At 49.6% G+C, this 22,095-nt stretch overlaps 2 protein-coding genes across 4 annotated transcripts; one reads left to right on the forward strand and one right to left on the reverse strand.

Annotated features, from left to right (window-relative positions):
* The first annotated feature begins 1,851 nt into the window (after positions 1–1,851).
* On the forward strand, positions 1,852–17,938 carry LOC116939748 (uncharacterized). 2 transcript variants are annotated; one of them, XM_032948511.2, is made up of 2 exons: positions 1,852–6,216; positions 7,301–17,938. In XM_032948511.2, the coding sequence occupies exon 2, from the start codon at positions 7,339–7,341 to the stop codon at positions 8,488–8,490; it is 1,152 nt and encodes a 383-aa protein (XP_032804402.1). In that variant the 5' UTR covers positions 1,852–6,216; positions 7,301–7,338; the 3' UTR covers positions 8,491–17,938. The 2 variants fall into 2 exon arrangements, with proteins under 2 accessions (XP_032804402.1, XP_075919576.1); XM_076063461.1 differs by having other exon boundaries at positions 1,852–2,331; positions 3,008–17,938.
* LOC116939702 (ADP-ribosylation factor 6) lies at positions 17,525–22,016 on the reverse strand. Of its 2 annotated transcripts, none has more exons than XM_032948453.2 (2): positions 21,832–22,016; positions 17,525–20,628 (listed from the first exon to the last, which is right to left on the reverse strand). In XM_032948453.2, the coding sequence occupies exon 2, from the start codon at positions 20,609–20,611 to the stop codon at positions 20,084–20,086; it is 528 nt and encodes a 175-aa protein (XP_032804344.1). In that variant the 5' UTR covers positions 20,612–20,628; positions 21,832–22,016; the 3' UTR covers positions 17,525–20,083. The 2 variants fall into 2 exon arrangements, with proteins under 2 accessions (XP_032804344.1, XP_032804343.1); XM_032948452.2 differs by having other exon boundaries at positions 21,874–21,994.
* Positions 22,017–22,095: the final 79 nt, after the last annotated feature.

Genomic DNA, 22,095 nt, shown 5'->3' on the forward strand with positions numbered 1-22,095 from the left:
CACGGTGTACACATCTACACAGTGTACCCATTTACACTGTGTACACATTTACACGGTGTACACATCGACATAGTGTACCCATTTACATGGTGTACCCATTTACACGGTGTACACACCGACACAGTGTACCCATTTACATGGTGTACCCATTTACATGGTGTACCCATTTACACGGTGTACACTTCGACACAGTGTACCCATTTACACGGTGTACACACCGACACAGTGTACCCATTTACATGGTGTACCCATTTACACGGTGTACACACCGACACAGTGTACCCATTTACACGGTGTACACATCGACACAGTGTACACATCGACACAGTGTACCCATTTACATGGTGTACCCATTTACATGGTGTACACACCGACACTGTACCCATTTACAGGGTATACACATCGACACAGTGTACCCATTTACATGGTGTACCCATTTACACGGTGTACACACCGACACAGTGTACCCATTTACACTGTGTACACATCGACATTGTACCCATTTACATGGTGTACCCATTTACATGGTGTACCCATTTACACGGTGTACACATCGACACAGTGTACCCATTTACACGGTGTACACACTGACACAGTGTACCCATTTACACGGTGTACACACCGACACAGTGTACCCATTTACATGGTGTACCCATTTACACGGTGTACACACCGACACAGTGTACCCATTTACACGGTGTACCCATTTACACGGTGTACACACCGACACAGTGTACACATTTACACGGTGTACACATTTACACGGTGTACACACCGACACAGTGTACCCATTTACACGGTGTACACATCGACATTGTACCCATTTACATGGTGTACCCATTTACATGGTGTACACATCGACACAGTGTACCCATTTACACCGTGTACACATCGACACAGTGTACCCATTTACATGGTGTACCCATTTACACGGTGTACACATCGACACAGTGTACCCATTTACATGGTGTACCCATTTACACGGTGTACCCATTTACACGGTGTACACACCGACACAGTGTACCCATTTACACGGTGTACACATCGACACAGTGTACCCATTTACACCGTGTACACATCGACACAGTGTACCCATTTACACCGTGTACACACACTATGTAACCATTTACAAGGTGTGCCCACTAACAGTGTCACTATTTACACAATGTACCCATTAACAGACTTCAAAACGGTGGCGAATACAATTGATGATGCCCTTTCGAAAAACATTATTCCCACCCCCCATTGCAGTTTTCCCTTTGGTTTACAAATGTTAATTTATTTAACTAATGGAAAGGAGAATGATTAAAAACTTCATCCAGAATTGATACACCCGTATAACTTTGGCAAAAAATCCCAGTAAACCCTCACCTGAATGTTTTTGTATGCTCCTGTTTGAGATGTTTGGCAAGTTATATTTGGGTATCAGGACTGCATTGCAGTGGTGCATAAGCACAAATCATAAACATTAACCATGCATATATATAATTGTATTCTCATATATAATCATATTCTGGGCAACTAATCAGCCCACTACTCTGCTCTTAAGGGGGCCCATCAGAGCTCCTTTTTTCCCTACCATATTCTTATTTCGTGACACAGTTTTACTAGTGAATGTGGTTTTACGGTTTCTATCAAGTGTGATTTTAATCGAGTGTATGAAGATAGCCCACGGATATAAGGGCCCATCCTGCAAACTCCACTGCCCAGAAAAGTCGTCTGCAACAGACAGGCACCTGGGTTCCCTGCAGGCCTGGCACGACTCTTGCATTATCAAGACACCCAGCCGATGGGTACACTTTGTAAATTGTCTGGCATGTTGGCCAGCTGTAACATTGGGTGCACATTGTTCTGGGGGCACTGAGAGCTTTCACACTTCACGTGGTGTTGCGTCCATCCGAGCGAGACCAGAGGCACTCGAGGTGTTTATTAAACAGTGAGTTATTTTATGTTTGCCAAGGTCCTTCGTGTAACTCATCTAGGTAGTTATATATAGCATTCCGAATTGCTCAGAAACTACAGAGGCGTGTATGAGAATATTACAGACGCCCGAGACGATACCTCCGTGAATGGGAACCAGGAGCTCAATGCTCTTGGATTAACAAGTCTTCTAAATGTAACCGCGTCGCAAGACGCTTGTACAGAACAGATGGACATATAAATGTGAGAGGTAGGAGACATTAACTGGATTCGTTATAAATACATAGCTTTAATGTGTTTAACAGATAAATGATATACAAACATAAGGGGAAAAGTACAACATTTTGTTAGGATTTTTTCCATTAGAATCTCTTCATTCGCCAGAGAAGAACGCCACCCTACACCTGTGTGGTAAGTCATGTATATTACTATATTACTCTATACGATGTTATATATCTGAGGTGCATAGCAAGTCACACATCCACTAGTAGGCTGAAGACTCCCAGGTAATGCATTGATACACATAGAGTATTGTATGTCTCATATTGCCTACGTGCATGCACCACATACATACTCGACTGTGTCACTCTGCTGCAGTAAGTTATTATACGTTCAGAAGTGCATTCGGTAGCCACGAGGTTACATTGTTTATGCTAATTAATGTGGGTTTACCGTGTGGGTATTTCCCACTTCTTCCTAGTTACCTGTCCAGTGCGACAGGAAGGCGGAACTCCTCTGAATGGAGGCCCTTCCGACAGCTGCGCCGTTGAGCAAGGAATTGCAGGGCTGCGCCTGTGTCTTTCTTTAAACTATGCCGATAGCACAATTGGAAATGTATAATAACAGTCCTGTCAATGAATTGCTAGACGCAAGCTCCTCCACCCTGTGTCGGCCATGGGGAGTGTTTGACCATATTTCACCACAATCTTCATTGCGGGTTGGCGAAGGTAGGCCCTTGGTTCCTTAAAGTCATCACTCACCACAGACGTTAGCCGTGGAGGGGAATCAAACTCGGGTCGCCTGGTTCATCGTGCACTGCGCTAACCACTGCACATCTGTTCTCCCCGAAATTGGAAATTATTGGCAGAAAACTGAAAGCTGTAATAAATCTACACATGGAGGCGGGGACCATGAATCTGGAAGAAGGCCCAAACAGACTGATGGATTACTCACCTGGTGGGTGTGGTGGGGTACATCTGTCATCCATCCACTTCAAACAGGGTCGCTGGATCGTGCCGAGACAGGTAGAGGAACACGCGGATTAAGAGAACACGTGGATTAAGAGAACACGCGCCAGTTGAGATCAGATTGACTGTTAGTAAAAGTAGGATTGGGCAGGGCAAGGCACGGCTCGTGGGGATGATGAGCGGTGGTCGAGACTAAAGTGGCGGCAGCCAAAGGAGAGAACGACACCGATCTCGTGCAGAGATGGAGCCATCAAATCCGCTGTTCCGCGGGCATGAGATGGATTGTTACATCGCGGATGCATATAGTTAGTTAATTTTGTATCTTAATTGTAAACTACTGAAAATAAATTAATAAAGGTGGCCAGTTTGAAGGGGAGGGGGCATTGCCTCCCGTGCCCATGCGGGCAGAACCATCCAGCGGTGGGGGAAACAAATCAATGGAGGGTTTTTACGCCACTGGCCACTTGTCCCGTGTGTAGTTTGAGTGCAAGGGATCCGTTTTTCCCTGACATTTCAACAACTGCCGCTCAGCATTGTGCCAGGCTAGATGCACCGTGCGGCCACGTGAAATGTCGGAAGGCTCCCCGGGAGGAGGAGGAGGTAAATGTGGCAGACCCAGGAGTTATGGGTTGGCTGAGCTGATTGACAGATGCACCACCTGCGCCCCCCACTGTGCTCGTAGTACACACAGCACACATCTGAAATTAGTTGATTTCTTCGTCTTGCGCCTTGCCTTGGTGAGGATATCTCATACAGAATATACAGCACTAGCTGTACTACCCGGCTTCGCCCGGGACTTGGATCCACCACGCGCGGCCGCCTTTGTCCCCCCAGTAGCAGCAGTTACTCGTTTGAGGCTGAGTCGACCTAGGGGAGGCCCAGGAGAGGTTGAAATAATCGTCACCGGTGGTGGCCGTGAGCGGGAATCGAACTCGGGTCGCCGGGTTCGTAGCGCAGCGCGCTAACCACTACACTACCACTCCACACACACACACAGACACACACACAGACACACAGACAACAACAACAACAACCGCCATTCGCCACTAAGTGGCGGTGACGTCACCACGACGCTTGTGCCAGGCTATGTGCACCCTGAGGCCACGTGAAGTGTCGAACGCCCGCTGGCAGGAGGTCACGGGGCAGACCCAGGTGCCACGAGTCGACTGACTGAGATGACTGGCTGATGCACCACCTGTGCCCCCTACTGTGCCAACCTGCTGTGCTTTAGCCACCCGGCGCTCCGCTCGTTCTGAGCGTCGCTCCTCCGCCCTCCGTTGTTGTTGGAGGGCGACTGCCTCCAACTGCCCAGTAGCGTCCTTCACGAGCCTCCTCCACAGAGGCCGATCTTGACACCGCTGGTACCAGTCATCGGCAAGTCCACTCAGCTCCACGTCCTCCTGTACCACATCACTCCATCTCTTCTCTAGCCCGTGCCGCGCCCGCTTAGCCCCCTCAATCCGGCCAAACAAAAGCTGTTTCGGCATGCGGTGGCTGGGCATGCGGGCTACATGACCCAGCCATCGCAGCCTTGCCTGCCGGAGGAGCTCACCGATGGGACCCTGCCCAGATCTTTCAAGGATTTGTGAGCTCCTCACACAATCCAGTCTGGTTAAACCCAGAATGGATCGTAGGCAGGCCAGCCTAAATGTTTCTAACCGGCGAAGATGTTCCATTAGGGGGGTCCACGTTTCGCAAGCGTAGAGAAGGGAGGGAATGACCGTGGCCGAGAAGACCTGAAGCTTAGTGCGGAGCGACAGACCAGGTAGCTTCCACACAGCGTTACGCAACCGATGAAAAGATATTGCCGCTCGACTGATTCGGAGTGAGACCTCTGCTGTTAAACTGGAGCCAGTCATAAGCACAGTCATAAGCACACACAGACACACACATACAGACAGCGCGCTAACCGCTACACTACAATGCGTTACGCTTCCACATGCGCGGGTCACATGACAGATTTGACGTCACAGCTCACTTGCCGTGCAAAATAAATATGCATTAATGAGCTCCCCCCAAAAACAAAAGTGCATTTTTTTAATAATTTTTGCATGGTGTACAGTCTGGAAAGTACCCACATGGCAAATTTCCAGTTTGTTGCATGTCGGGAAGTACGCTAAATATTTTGAACAGACATACATAATCACAACTTTGCCTTTTATATATATGGAGATAAATAATGCGAAATACAAAGCGCTAGATGTATCCGTTGCAGGTGTACTTTGTCTTCATACAATTGAATAATTGAAAGCTCCTCGTTTGAGTGGGGAGCGTCCTGACCTGAGGAGAGGGAAACATAGAGAGAACGGCCCAATTATTTATCAGTGTGCCACATTGCGTGTTTGGACGCGGCAAAGAGAGAGAGCCTGGGAATTGCACGCCACTCATAGTCCATCCGCTGTGGCAAACATAAGCCAGCTGTGGACAGGACCACGGTAAAAAGGCACCGCCACAATTACAGCACTGTAGCACATCCGTATATATTGTCCTTTCAATTGCACGCACCCTCAAAAGTCACAAGTGCTCACACAGGCGTGTGGCGGTGGCCCCAGCTCTATTGGTGGCCATGAGTCACCAAGCGGCGAGTGGGCCCGACTTGGCTGCCACGGACAGACACTCGCACCACCTGGGACCCTGACACCACAGGAGGGAGGCGGGGGGGGGACGCCTCTCCCAAGGTGCGGGCCGTGTCCTGCAGGATTGCTGCTGCTGCTGCTGAGCCTGCGATTCGCTAGCCGCGGGCGTGGGGGACAGAGAGAGGCAGGGTCGGGGTCACCACCACGTGCAGCTGCCACGTTCTCACCTGGGGCTGGGCTCCAGCCAGCAGCTCGGTCGGCCTTCTTCACATTTGGGGGCTTGCGCTTGGTTCGGAATCACGATTGTTTATTTACGACGTGTCCAAATGTTTATTATGTACATAAGGAAATAAATAACATGATGATGACGCACGTGTTGGCTGTGCCGTCATATCGCGTAGTTATAAATATGTTATGAGCAACCAAGCTGCGCAAGGTGGCTTCTGCTGGCAAGGGAAACTGCTCCGTAGTCTCCACGTGTCCAGTGGTGGTGACAGCGGCGTGCTGTGAACAACATCTCCCCGTCTCCCAAGGTCAGTGTACTGTGCCTCGTGTCCTATCTCACTCATAAACACAACACGGCCAGGCGCGTCGCACTTTCAAGAGCGGTAAATGCAGCCACTGCAGGTTAATTGCCCTTGCTAATCAAATCGATTATATATTATGCGCTTGACTTGTGCTTATACGTATAGCATTGCAAACAGTCTGCATCTAGTAAACACACACATTTGTGACTTCAGGAGAAAGTGTAAATGCACGTAGAGGTGAATGGTTTTAAATGACCTTGAGAAATACCGTGCGTAGTACGCGTCCGGCTCGTGTGCCAAACGGTCACATTTGGGGATTCTCAAACGCGTGAAATCTGCGTGTTGCGCACCGGATTACAGTGTTCCTGATACCTCTACCATTAACGGCAGTCTGTGTTGTCACGAACATGATGCTGACGCTGCATCGCAGTGCTTATGTCCACACGGGCTCGTGCAACCCACGGCACGTCCATCGTTTAACCAGCTGACAACGCTTTGAGACTGCCTCTTTTTCACGGGAGACCTGATCAGCTACAATTACGTAAGCAAATGTATTAATTTGTTATAATCCCATCTGACGTGTACTTTTTCCTTTTCAGTTATGTTTTTTTGTTGGCTACGAACCGGGTACACGGTGTCACCTACTGTCGTGAACAATGAAGTCACCGTGCGCAGTATTTTTTTAATCCATTTTTGAGCAGGCGGCATTTTTTTACAATTTCCCGCATAATTATCAGGCAGCTGCAACGAGTGAAGCATCGACTCCGTGGCTAACTGGCGTGACGGTGGTGCACGCTCCGAGCTTGCCCAGCTGCCACGGTCCCAGTGTTGAGAATCCGAGATCGCACTTCCAACTGCCCTCTCGGGTTTCCACCTATCCGGAATTGGCATCTGTGTACAGGTGGCAGGGATTTGGTTTGTACCGAGATCTGGTACCGGAATTGCTTTGAACGTGATTGCAGAATACTGCACAGGTTTTATAGACCGAGGCTTGAATGAGAAATAGGTCCGGTTTTGGTCTACAGTGGGAAAAGGTTGCAACCTTACAACCGTCCCCGTGTTTTATTCGTACTCATTCCACAATTCACAGGTACCGCACCCCCGGCACGGGGAAACGAGGGGCTTGGCATGCAGCGCACCGTGCGTGGCACGGGTGCCGGGCACCTGCAACGGGCTCAGCGGGTTGCGCGCGACCGCCTGCTGCGGCAGCTGGAGCGGCAGCGCGTCCACTGCGTCCGGGAGCTTGCTCACCGCGTGGACACCGAACATCGACTCCTGGCGGCCATCGCCGGGAGCCGCTCCACGGCCGCCACCCTGGCAGGTCCCGTCGCCGCCGCCACCGCTGTCACCGCTGCCGCCACCGCTGTCACCGCCACCACACGGCCTCCGGTGCCGCGAGGCCAAGCGGAAAGATCCTCACTCGTGCCGGGCGAAGTCGTAAAAGCGAGCGACTCGAAGAGCTCTGCTGTTTGTTTTCCCGGTGTTATGTGCGAGTCTGCACTCCGCTCAGATCGCGGAGCTCCTCATCGACACAATCACCGTTATCCTCATCATTATCCACAGCATCGTTTGACCTCTCAGAGCCAGCCAATCACTAAGTTATCACTGCCATCGCCTCATGGGGAAACATCCAGCATGTCTTGCCTGAATGGCTACGCGGTTAATCACAATGGTGACGAACAAACTCAAAGGTCTGACTGCTTAGAGGACAAACACACGTCAACTAGGAGCAAAGACAGTGACGCGAAACACGATCACCAATGCGACGACCACCACCGTGTCCACCAATGTGGTAACCGCCGCCATGACCGGCTCCAGCAAGGCTATCGCCGCATCGCCCAAGCGGACCTTGAGGAAACGGGGCCAACGTACACGGGCGGCGACGAACTTCGTGCGGTTGATGGACGAGAGGAGCTCCCGCTGGCGTTTCCCCGCCGCCACCGCAGCCGCCAGCGTCGCGGCCGCTCACCCGCCGCCCACGCGGGCGCGTCGTCGGGGCCTCGCACGGGCGTGCGGGCGCGGCGCGACGAGGCGGCGCGCGCCCGCAAGGCGGAGCGGGCCCGGCGGAGGAGGGAGCGCATCACGGAGCGGACGAGGCTGCCGCCGCTCTGGGACCGCGGTCGGCACGGCGAGGGGGCCGGAGAGGCCGCACCGGAGCAGGGCGACTGGGCGAGGGTGCTGCGCGACGTGCGCTACTTGCGCATTCACGACTGCGGGGAGGGCTCGCATGCGAGTGGCGAACCGGAGCAGGGAAGCCGGGACGGGTCGGCCGTCGGATAAGAACAGCTGCTACACACATCCACGGGTGGTAATGCATAGGCTTATATGCATAGGCCTACTTTAATCCACTACTGGATGAAGACCTCCCCACATCGCGTGGGTATTGTGGGTTGAAGCCCAGGAGAGGTTGGCATCTCACTTGCCACTGAAGTTGGCTTGTAGCCTGGCTCACAGTCCGCTAACCACTGCCCTCCAGACAATGGGTTTGATTCCAATGCTGAAGCATGTATACCTGTGTTTGGAGTCTGTGTGATCTCTCGCTCGGGTTGCATGGATATTTATCCGGGTTCCTCTGGTTTTGCCCTCCACAGTTACAAACATGTCTTTAGATTATTTGGCTGCTGCTATAAATTCTCAGGCATGAAATCAGCCACTTCGATGAGCTATCATCACGTGCTACCAGGTGGCCTCTGAAAAAGAGCTACTTGCTCAGTGTGCTTTACCTCGTAAAAGAGTTTAGTGTAGTTTAGACATTGCAAACCACTGTTCTCTCTCCAATGGTGATGGTTTTACTGAGGCAGTGCTCCTTCATAACCACATCACAACTGGAGGTGACAATTTAATTAAAACATTTCATCATTTTAATACTGTGGTGAATGCAGCGTCTCAGGGATTCGCGTGAAATTATTACATATGTAGACAAATGTGCACAATGGGATTTTTTGCGAGGTGTTGGTGACCAGCATCGGTCCATCACATTCGCTCGGAGAACCTGCATCTTTTACTCCCAGGTTTGGAGCTCAGTGACCGTTTGCGTAAAACACCCGCAGGACGACGCTAGGTGGACATTCGCACGCAAGTTTCTGCAGGTTGTCTGACGCGACCGACCCCGGGGTGGCGATCCCCCGATGTGTGCAGCAGAGGCTCCGTGCCGTGAAGAAGCAGCAGCAGCAGCGTCATTCGTCCCCAGAGGCCCCCCTCGGATCGGCGCGAGTTGTTACCGCGGCGTGCAGTCGGCGTGAAGCCACGGAGGCTCCCCACAGTCCCATCGTCCCTCGCGCGCTTGCCAATGCAAGGGAGCGGTCGTGCCATTTCGTGGCGTTTAAGTACGGTCGCGTGCATACATTGCAACGTACATAAAGCTGCGGGGGAAGTATATGCGTGCACGCATTGGGCGGGCAAATCGCGTACCCGCGAGATCACTCGCATTTTTTGGGGATTCATAGAAATCCAACAGCAACAAAGAGGGGTAATATTCGCCGAAATATTTCAGTCTTCGATTAAATTGCGACCCCGAACTGTGGAAATTCAGGGAGTTAATTGTCCAGCAGCTGGACTTGATACCATCGCTCCATCTCCGCTGTGGACGCGTTCCATTCCTTGGCTGCCACTCCCGTCACCATTCTTACCCAAGCGTACCCACTTTCCATAACAGTTAGAACGATGTCAATATCCTGCGTATTTTCTCCATGCCAAGTGCTCCACTTTCTCTCATAGTAATTCCAGAAAGGCCTTTGATATGTCAGAAACAGTATACGGCTGTGACAGTCAACCTCGGGTCTCGGTTTGAATGCGAGGGCGCGTTAACATATACAGTATATATAAGTAACGTTACTATATATAGTAACATATAGTAATGTCACGACGAGAGAGCGAAGAAGCTCTGGTATTCGGTAAATAAGCGCTCTTGTAAGCGAGCAGCACATGCACGTGACCTTGAAGACACAGTGTGCATACAGTCCTCTCTACTTAACTGGCTTTGGGTAATTGCGCTATAATTAGCCGATGTTTTATTCACCGCACGCCTGCGTTTTATTTCTCCTGCAATTACAGTTTGACGTAATTTGTTGACAATTTGTGGCAATCAGCCCGATTTTGCATTATCTGCACCCGTGAAAAATGAGCTCGAGGTTGGGTGCGTTCGTACGCTACTTTCGCGACCAAGCTGTAAGCCCTCCAAGCCACGGGACTTGTTCACGTAATTGTGATTATAAAAAAAAATATCATGAAAACTGCCGATTCAACACAAACTACAATGAATGTCACCGCGTTCTCCAGAAATTTTACTTTTGCAAAGGAGTTTCCACCCTTTGATCCACATTGAAAAAACACCAATGAACACATCTGAAGGAAATATCACCGACACTATACAAATGCACCGATTGATAGCACTCTGCCTCCTTATCCCGGAAATAATACGGACAGAATAATGTAAATTTAATATTTTATTATCCTAAAAATGGAGTTGCACAGAGGCAACACTGATAGTTTGCTTAAACTTAATGGTTTTATGCATAATGCATGAAAAGTACAAGCACTGTTATGGTTTGCTTGTGGGATACACATTAATTACATTTTTGTGCTCGGCGCACGCAGCGCTACATATCTCACCTGGTTCTGTATAGCCACAGTTGCGTGTTTGATCAAATCGACTCGGAAGGGTAAGCAGGATTGAGCCTGGAAAGCGCTTGCATGGGTTAACCACTGGTGGATAAAGCAGGTGCTATAGGTCCTGTTGACATCAGATGGTAGTCGAGAACAATCCACCGTTATGCTGTACTTCTGCACCCCAACTTGCACCAGTCCGCGTTGAGAACTTCCGTGACCCCCCCGTGTCTCACTGCTCAAAGGAGCAATAGGGTATCACTCCTATCCATTGGCATCCCCAAAGCCACATTCCCACGCTGTGGCGAGCGGTCTCCCCCGAGGAAAACCACTGCTGACGTTACACACAGCGGTACCGATTGCAATCCATTACGGTGGGATGAACACGAGCGGCAACGACCGCTTTAAAAGTTGGGCGGCACGGCCGTCGCGTGTCATTCCCAGTGCAGGGGATCCACAGGCTTGGATGTGCACCTCTTCCCGTTCCTTGCTTGCTGTGACATGCCGCACTCTGTCCGTCCTCGTGAACCAAACCACTTTAGGTTGTGTCGCGCAGATATTCAACTTCCTCGTCTCTACCCTCAAGCTTACGAGCGATGCACAAAATCACCAAGCCCTCTCGTCGCATCACGTCCCAAAAAAAAATCGTCACCCCCCATTATTGTTTCAGGGAGTCCCGCACGAAAGGTTTCTCTCGCACACCGACAACTATTCGCCATGGCACTCTCTCCACATCCATGGCTTTGGCAATCACAAGCAGTGGTGAGAGAAAGCACAGGTCAGAGACTTAAGTGAGACACGTTACAATTGAGAATCGTGTCCGTGATTCAGGTGGATAATATCAGCCACGTAACAATGAATACATTGAAAAAAAATCTATTCTTACACTTCTGATACATGCATTGCCTCATGCGTGTAAGAATGTTTTTATGTTGTATAATAGTTTCACATGACTCCTGCAGCCACGGGAGGTGCTACATTCACCACGATTGAAAACAAGTAAAATTGATTCTTGAATATAACTCGTGAGCTCGTAATGCAAGCGGGGGGAAATGACCACATGCCTCGCTAACACAGTCACAACACCAGTACCACCAAGATCCTGGGGGGTCTAAGTACAGTTTTCAGACACGCAACCCCCTGTTAAACCACGTTCTCAAGTATCTTGATGACGCGACCGACTCAACGTAATCAACAATCGCACAAAAAACCCCATCTTGTTCAACTATTACTGCGTGCTTACGGCAATTCACCTCTGTGGCGAGTTATTTGTGCTGCAACACCCGCTGTGAATGAGGCAAGTGACGCGCGCTTGAGTGACATCGTCTCACGGGGGGGGGGGGGGGTCCAACACAGGGTCACCGTGCACGCACTCGGCGTATAATTCATTACTTGGCGACTCTGCCTCTCCGCCTCTCTCCGAGGACTGTGAAGATGAGTCATTGCCCGAAACGTCACCTATTTTTATTCAGGCGGTGTTACGCGCCGAATTTTTTTTCTAATTAATTAAATAAGTAAGCTTCGTGGGGAAACCCCCTTGCAAGGATGTATAGTAAGCTTCGTGGGGAAACCCCCTTGCAAGGATGTGTAGTAAGCTTCGTGGGGAAACCCCCTTGCAAGGCTGTGCAGTAAGCTTCGTGGGGAAACCCCCTTGCAAGGCTGCGTAGTAAACTTCGTGGGGAAACCCCCTTGCATGGCTGTGTAGTAAGCTTCGTGGGGAAACCCCCTTGCAAGGCTGTGTAGTAAGCTTCGTGGGGAAACCCCCTTGCAAGGCTGTGTAGTAAGCTTCGTGGGGAAACCCCCTTGCAAGGCTGTGTAGTAAGCTTCGTGGGGAAACCCCCTTACAAGGATGTATAGTAAGCTTCGTGGGGAAACCCCCTTGTAAGGCTGCGTAGTAAGCTTCGTGGGGAAACCCCCTTGCAAGGCTGTGTAGTAAGCTTCGTGGGGAAACCCCCTTGTAAGGCTGCGTAGTAAGCTTCGTGGGGAAACCCCCTTGCAAGGCTGTGTAGTAAGCTTCGTGGGGAAACCCCCTTGCAAGGCTGTGTAGTAAGCTTCGTGGGGAAACCCCCTTGCAAGGCTGTGTAGTAAGCTTCGTGGGGAAACCCCCTTGCAAGGCTGTGTAGTAAGCTTCGTGGGGAAACCCCCTTACAAGGATGTATAGTAAGCTTCGTGGGGAAACCCCCTTGTAAGGCTGCGTAGTAAGCTTCGTGGGGAAACCCCCTTGCAAGGCTGTGTAGTAAGCTTCGTGGGGAAACCCCCTTGTAAGGCTGCGTAGTAAGCTTCGTGGGGAAACCCCCTTGCAAGGCTGTGTAGTAAGCTTCGTGGGGAAACCCCCTTGCAAGGCTGTGTAGTAAGCTTCGTGGGGAAACCCCCTTGCAAGGCTGTGTAGTAAGCTTCGTGGGGAAACCCCCTTGCAAGGCTGTGTAGTAAGCTTCGTGGGGAAACCCCCTTGCAAGGCTGTGTAGTAAGCTTCGTGGGGAAACCCCCTTGCAAGGCTGTGTAGTAAGCTTCGTGGGGAAACCCCCTTGCAAGGCTGTGCAGTAAGCTTCGTGGGGAAACCCCCTTGCAAGGCTGTGCAGTAAGCTTCGTGGGGAAACCCCCTTGCAATGCTGCGTAGTAAGCTTCGTGGGGAAACCCCCTTGCAAGGCTGCGTAGTAAGCTTGGCAACGCCCTGCAATCCTGCTTAGTAAGCTCTCTGGGAAACGCCCTACCACCCTGCGCAGTAAGCTCACTGGCCAACGCCCCGCAAGCCCGTGTAGTAAGCTCACTAGCCAATGCCCTGCAACCCTGCATAGTAAGCTCTCTGGCTCACGCTCTGCAATCCAGGAACTGAGCACCACTCAGTGCTGAGCCAGTGTGGGGGGTCCACGTGACCACAGGCAGCTGGGTTGGGCCCATCAGGGATGTGGCTGCTGGCAGGCTGGTGGTGTTGCTGGCCTCATCGAGACATTTCGCCACAGCCCAAGCGCCCTTCACCAGATAACCCTCATTTATTGCCCACTGTTCAAACAGAACGGTCGACCAATGATGAAACATTACACATCCCAGTGAGCCATTGCAGGCAAAAAAAAACAATGAATGGCACATTTTAAAAACTTATTTACGAGAACACTTGCGGTTCAATAAATGTAGTATTTTCTTCTAATGAAAAGAAAAACGTTATTGTCGAGTCTCTTTTTTTCAGAAGGCTTTTGCTTGGGATATCGGGACACTTTATAACGAATAACTTTGAGTGATTTACGTTAACCCGTCATCTACAGCACGGGTGTCATTTTACTTTGTTCTTGACCATTGTGACTCCGCAAGCAATACCTTTAGCTTTATCCCTCATTGCATGACCTCCACGAACACCCTGGGAATTGTCTACAACAGCATAAGCACGCGGGACAATACACCGCTTCACTAATTATTTGTCTTCACTCAAAACAGAAGAGTAGGCGATCTTACAACGACTCAAAAGTAAATTTCCCTAATCTCACTGCATACACTGTAACTCACTGTATGCACATGGTGATTCACGGCCTATCTCACAGGAAAGCATTGTGCGGAGCTCATCAGAACAATCTAAACGATAAGAAAACAAGAATCGGTGGTACTCAGTCACCGATGTTCTTAAGTCGCAGATGCCACAGCTTACTTAAGTCTGAGAATCGTGACATTGTTTTGCAAATGTCACTTAAGTTGCCTCTCGCGTGACCCACCCTGAAGCATTTGCTAAGACAAAGTTAAAACACCCACATGTTTTATTTACGACGCATCGTATAAACGGCCGTTCATAAATGCCCGAGTAATCTGCGACACGCTGCTGCCATAGCACGGCAAAGCCAAATTGCACTCTGCTCGCCACGGAAGGCAGGCGCTGTAGTTAACTGGCACGAGTCGAGAGCCTGCCTGGGATGGCCGGGATTGAGAGCTGCCCCGCATCCCCCCGGCGTGACGACACGCCGGGGGGATGCGAGGTGTCGTAAGCTCAACCGTCGGTTGCGCAGCGGCACAGCTGGCGAGCGAGCGAACGTGCGCGTTGTCTCATCACGACGCAGGACGTCCGACACGATCCGCCCTGGCCAGGACTTTTAATCGGCACCCTTGCGCCGTGGGCAGAAACCGCACGCCAACTCCGTCAGCTGGAGCCATTGTTACAGCGTATACAATTGTGAGAATATTTAGCCCTTACACTTTAGATGTCACAAGATGGGCACTGGTAAAGAAAATGCCAAGGTGGAAAATGCACAAATAAGTATTGAAAGGTGCATACTTGGCAATAGGCCGGGACAGAAGGCAGGCTTGGATCAAAGAGCACGAACTATACGCATCATATGGTCGATTAACAGTGGGAACGTTATTCAAGGGAAGACGGCCAGTGGTCAAGACTGACAATGGATTGTGAGCCAAAGAAGACAGCGTGCCCGAGATGACGCATACCGCGGAGAGCTGACGTGCACAAAACTGAGGGATTGTGACACAGGAGACCTTCATCTAGCAGTGGAAAATGGCTCATTAACATTTATTCATAACCAGGTGAGAACTTAGTGTCTTTTTTTAAGAGAAATTTGGGAATATAAATTGACGTTACAATATTTGTATTAAAAGGCAGTGCACCAACCATGTATTTTTGTCCTCTGTGGATTTCCAAGCAATATTCCGTTGGTGTGCTACTTAATTATATTTCCCCATGGTAAATGTGTTTCATTGTCTCGTCATTCCCTTGCAATGCCCAGCATCCCTTTGGTTGACGTGGCACGCGCTGAAGAGCGCATGCAAGCAGATTCAGCCTGCACGGCACTGCGGTGAAAAAATAATGCAGTCTGAAGTGTTTTCCTTCACGTGCAAATAGACAAATGGTGCACAATAGAGGTTTGTCAGCATGAGCCATCCGGTCATGGGCAACCGGGACAAAAATTTAATGGGAGACTTGCCATGCTAAAGTTTAATTGTAAAAAAAGTAGATTTAAAGTCCCTTTCCAGATAAATGTCATTAAATTGGAAAATATGCCTTTACCATAACGATTGACCCTTTTTTAATCCAGGAAACCTCAACGACTCGATACTTTTTAGGTGTGTTTCATTGGATATTTTGCCAATGCCTTCTTCAAATGTTACATCTTGGAAAGAACCGGACCACCCAACAATAACCCTATTTATCTCACATGAGATAAAAGTCTCCTGCAACAATTTTTGTTTAAATCACAAAAATTCCACGGTCTATTTTTGTTATCTCACAACACCACGACGCAGGTTAATGACGTACGCCTATTTGTTAATGCAATAGCCACTAAACACAGGATGCAAATGTGTCAAGATGGCCCAAGTTCCACTGCGTTGCCCCTGAAATATGAAACACACGGAGCTGCCACCAGCACTTTCGACCTAATTGTCGCCGTGAGCAGCAGGAAACCAGGGCACGCCTATAAACGTAGCTACTACACACCAGAAACACGATGCTATTTTTAACGGAGCTTCACTTTCACGTCCTAGAGTCATCGTGAAGACTCGATGAGCGGGTCACAGCAGAATGACAGGACCGACAAGTCTTGCCCATTTTGCAATTTCCTTTTGCAAAAAAGATCCATTTCGCGATGCTACAGCTCGGACACGAATCGAAACTGTAATCGCGTCAAAACGGTTACTTTAAATGGATTTTAAAGAACCAAAAAATCTCATTTTGGCCAGTTGACTGCTTTCTGACAAAAAAAAATCTATTTGCCCTTTACAGTAGTGTAATATTCATACTGTCTATGCTGTATAAACTACATGCATGTGTGGCGAGGCTTCTCCTGAATTAAAAAATGAGTTCTACGTACACACCACTTATATATTGTGTACAGTACAAGTGCAGGGGGATGATACATACAGCTGACCAAATATGGGACACGGGGTACAGTAGCGGTACATTAACGAGCATTTGGGAAGTCGAGCTCTTTCTGGAAATGTGGACCCAAGTACACATTGTAATTAAACACCGTTTAGACATTGACATTCTGTGCTGACCTAACAACGCTGGAAGCAAATAGATCAATTGCAGTCACTCACATTCATTACCTGAGCCTCGCATGGGATCTCACTCACGACTCTACTTTTTAAACTGCTCTTGTCAAATGCGTGAAATTTGTTTCAGTACCTCATTCCCAAACTGTTATGACCACCACCCTTCAGTGTTGTTCAAATGCATTTCCACACATCACCGTAATTTTGTAAATAAAAAGCCACCCCAGTTTGTCCACATGTTACGTACCACCGCGCCAGCTTCTAAAAAATAAGCAAACCGTCAGCTGCATTTTCCTCGCGGAATTAATTATTTACTGTTGGCGTGCCGCAGTTAATTCTTTCCCTGGCTTAACAAACTCTTTTGTAAGCAACTAGGAAGAGCAAAAAAACGGCTGTGTTAACAGACAAATGGACCCACACCTTAAAATATGATTCAAGTTGTTGTAAATAATGCACCAGAATCTACGTCAGAATGGATGAGGTGGGCCTTGTTTGTGACCCCGTGAATCCAGAAGGGAGGACATGAAAGGGCAGTATTTAAGTTGGGCTCCCATCAGTGACAAGAGGCTTTCAAATGTGCAGCACCCATCTTCTACATTCGTGGACAGTGGGCGCTTGTGTTGAACGCATCCGAAAGCCCCTCGCGCACGAGGCCACGTTTACACCTAACAACACGCGTTGCACGTAGCACCACCGTCACATATTGGACACGAGACCTGTCAGCCATGGTTAAAATTTTTACTGAAATAAAACAAACCACATTGAAATAGCTTTTAATGAACAGTAGTATAAATTATCCCAAAGCCCCCACTACCTGTTAAATCCGCGTGCATCTTTGCTCAGCCTCACATCCGACAAGCATCTGTTTCAGGATTATGCACGATGACAGATTGTCGGTGGACCTGCATGCACGTGCACCCTAATCATCCATCGGCGTCAACGCAGGCGCAAAAGCGGCTACCAGTTAATTAAGAAATCCACGACGCCAGCAAGTCGAGCAGGAGTGCATGTACTGTGTGTGTGCAGCTTGAAGACTTATTCTCCACACACACATACAAAAATTGTCAACGGCACCGCAAAAGCAAGATGGCTCGATGCTCGGAGCAGCTGCTGCCACCTACACCGCCAAGCCCGAGTGCCGCGCAAGCAAAAAGCCACCAGAGCAGAGCAAACCACACGCGCGCAAGATGCTATTCTCCTGCAGCTATCATCAACTACAGTCGGCACGGCCCCGCTTCCTACGTTGCCAGTGACCGGACTCGAGCCCACTGCCATGGTCAGCGACGCTACCTGGGGCCTACCGGGGGGGGGGGGGACAAGGGAGCACGGGTTGTGCAGACTGGTGTTGGGGACTGCTGCTTCAGGCAGCTTCAAGTAAACAAAGAGTCTTCTGTTGTCAACACACCGGTTGCACCACTTCCCATAGCTCACAATTAAACCTAGCAAGTATAAATTATGTCACTCGCTATTTTCTGAGGGAAAAAAAAATCAATTGTTAGATGTTTGGTCTTGAAATTAAAAATGCAATTTTATATTTTACAATCAACAATAGTTTACTTTCTCAGTTATTAAGATTATAATAAAACCTCTTGATGCACCAATGTCACCGGCATCAGTGCTATCTAGTAAGCAATGGTGTTTGTTGGGTATTTTCAGCAGGCAGCAAACTGCATGTTAATTTTATAGCATGCCTTCACCTGTAAAAAACTACGTGGTGTGATTTCAGCCATGGTGCAGCACATGTCAGGTGCAATTATGCTTCCAGTACAATGAAAACCTCCACAAAAACACTAACTTCTTTACACTAACTTCCATTTATTGATTAGAGAAAAGGCAGATGTTAAACACAAAATAAACTCTACACATTTAACTGAATTTAAATGTCTACAATTAAAAGACAGGCTCCCAAAGAAGTTAGCGTTTCCGTGGAATATCACTGCTCTGAGTAATTTATTTGAGAAAAAATCTTTATGTGGTTCATACTTTGTGCACTTATATACGTGGAATGGCTGGAAGAAATAAAATAGCGTTAAATTCCCCAAAGCTAACACTACATCCGTACCCTGAAAAGGCTGCATAGTTAATGTATGTACAACAAAATAAACGAATGAGATGAGACCGCGTGTCTTAATAAGAGCATCACCGATATATAAAATTGAATCGAAACTGATAATATGTCCGACATGCCCAAATACGGTATCGCCAAACCCTGTGTCATGGATCATAGCACATCTGCGTAAATACGTTTACATTGTTTTGGTTAAACATTTCACAATGCATTACAAGTAGGGCGAGGATGATGTGGGGCGGATTGGGGGGGAAAGGAGGGGGTGCGCGGGCGGGCAGGTAAAATACATTCTAAAGCGATCATCTTATGATCAAATACACGAAATCCAGAAGATATATAGAAAAATAGCCTATTTTACAAATTTAGTCCATTCTTTATTTTTGATCTTCATCCAGATGCGGCTAGACGGCGTTTTTAATACTTCGAGGCGGCTGCTTCTCAACAGTGGTCATCATCTATCAATCAGTCCATGCTGCCCTCCCTCGACTCCTGGTTCATGGGAGCATCGAGACAGTACGGCACAGCTGCTGCTGGGCCGGAACTGGATTCCACCGCCACCGCCAGCCGGTCACTTTGGCGAGGGAGGCACCGCATGAGCTGGCATCGGCTTCAGTGTGGGCGACACTACACCAGCAGAATGTGATTTCAGTGCGAGTGGCACCACGCCAGCAGGTGATGAGAGTAGCACCACACCGGCCGGCTGGTGGAATTGAAGGTTGGTACCACGCCGGCAGGCTGTGGCTACAGTGTGGGTGGCACCACAGAGGCAAGTGTGTACCCACCCCTGCATGCAGTGGCTGGACGCCACCATGTCCCCCACCGTTTTGAAGCCTCACCGATGGCCGGTAGCCTCAGAGAACGGTAGAATTGGCGCTTGAACATGTAATTGCGCACAATCGGCACGCCACGCGCACACATAAACTCACATTCTCTCACTTGAACGCACCATATAAACCTTTTAAAGAAACTAAACCACCTCTGACCAATAAAAAAGCTAGCTAGCTCAGTGTGCCATTAATCCCCCTTCCTCATCACCTTTGCCCCCCTACCCCCCTACATCCGCACCCCCCCCCCCAATAACTATGAACGTGTCAGGCAGTGCCAACACCAAACCACAGTCCCCCTTGCCCCACGAGGGCATGGCCAGCTGGGAGGAGCCTTCATCTCCGTAACCTCCGTCCTCCACTGCCACCTCCCCGTCACTGGGGCCACCGGCTAGGACTTGTAGTTGGACGTGAGCCACGTGAGGCCTTCGTAGAGGCCGTCGCCCGTGGAGGCGCACGCCGGCTGCACGTACCAGTTGCGGTCGCGCACCCTCGTGAGGCCCAGCTTCTCCTGCACCTCGTGCGGCTTCATGGCGTCGGGCAGGTCCTGCTTGTTGGCGAACACCAGGATGATGGCGTCGCGCATCTCGCGGTCGTTGATGATGCGGTGCAGCTCCTGCCGAGCCTCGTCGACGCGGTCCCGGTCGGCGCAGTCCACCACGAAGATGAGGCCCTGCGTGCCCGTGTAGTAGTGCCGCCAGAGCGGGCGGATCTTGTCCTGCCCGCCCACGTCCCACACGTTAAAGCGCACGTTCTTGTAGGTGACCGTCTCCACGTTGAAGCCCACGGTGGGGATGGTGGTGACGGGCTGGCCGAGCTTGAGCTTGTAGAGGATCGTGGTCTTGCCCGCGGCGTCCAGCCCCAGCATGAGGATGCGCATCTCCTTATTGCCGAACACCTTGGACAGGAACTTGCCCATAGTGGCGAAGTCACCGTCTGCGAAAAAGTATATCGATAACATTGTTCATTGTCAATTATGATTTTTTTAATGTACAATGCGGTATTGATGTTGATAGTGATGTTAATTTTTATATTGCTTTGTGCGAAGTCAGGGACTTATTCTTACTGTCTGATGTTATTCATATAATTGTACATTTTAATTGAGGTGATTACAGGGAGCCTTACTTCACCACCCTGTTGTTTAATATTACTCATGCCTCATTATAACTGTTATTCACACATTCTAAATAAAGGGTGTTTATTTAGAATGTATGAATGAGACGTGTTACCCTGTCTTTTCCGTCTGAAGACATTGGGGAGACACAAGAAGACCTTTGCCTCGGCACGATATTTATAATTGTTTAATTGAAAGTGCAAATTCATGACAGTGCCTATTCTCAGTCTGATGACCTTGATGTTATTTAAAATGAGTGTTAATTGACAAAACGCAAGCGCCCTCTCTCTCTCATCACAGACAAACGACGTTAACTCGGTTATTTACAATTAATTCGATTACGGCTCTCCACAAGGACCGATGACGTTACTAAATAATAACGAGATAAATTACCTGCGTTAACCCACGAAACGTGACACACACACTCTTCTCACCTTCTGACGATGCGAATTATAACGCTCAAATGCAATTGTTAATACGCTGTGACTCGGGCAGGCCTCGATATCCGACGACGTTAATGAGATGCATCATTTATAACTGTTCTGTACGCTCGGCGTAAAGACGCCGAGACGAGGCGAACCCCATCGCCGACGAGGATTTCCTGTGACCGAGGTATCATTGTTGAGACGCGACGCTTTCTCTCATCACCCATTAATGACGTTGAACAACCGTAAGCCGTAATTAGAATTGCCAAACGATTGTGCCGGTTTCAACATCCTCGCCGCCTGATCGGGTCCTATTACTAAATTATGGTACATTTTACGATCGCTTAATACTTGCTTAGACGCGAGAGTTCTGTCTTCACCGGCTAATCACGTTCACAATCACCCTTAACAGTTTAAAAGTCATCGTTGTAAAGGGTTTAATAACGATGATTATGGAGGAGGTGGTGATGATGATGACTACAGGGCCCCGGCCCTGCCCTGCCCAGCCGCCTCCATACAGCGAGGGCCAGCGCCGCCGCGGAGCCTCCACCCTCGGCACCGCCGAGGGTGGAGGCTCCGCGTCGCCTTCTCGTCACTCACACAGAGCGGAGGAGAGCAGCAAAACAGCGGCGCAGGCCTCACCAGCGGTGCGAGCGGAGCGCGGCTCCCTGAGCCCGGTGCCGGGGTCGCGGCCTCCGTCTCCGTGGAGTGGGAAGAGCGGGAAGGACGAGCAACTCCCGATGCTGTCGCCCTCCTCGCCGGCCACGCCCCTTTCCCGCCAGCCCCTCCCCCCCTCATGCCACGACCACACCCTTTTTCGCGCTAGCTCCGCCCATTTTTTGGCCTAGCCCTCCCCCTCCCGCC

This window comes from Petromyzon marinus, chromosome 6 (assembly GCF_048934315.1).
Source record: "Petromyzon marinus isolate PM22_M1 ecotype Great Lakes invasive population chromosome 6, UKy_Petmar_22M1.pri1.0, whole genome shotgun sequence".
NCBI classification, from domain to species: Eukaryota; Metazoa; Chordata; class Hyperoartia; order Petromyzontiformes; family Petromyzontidae; genus Petromyzon; species Petromyzon marinus.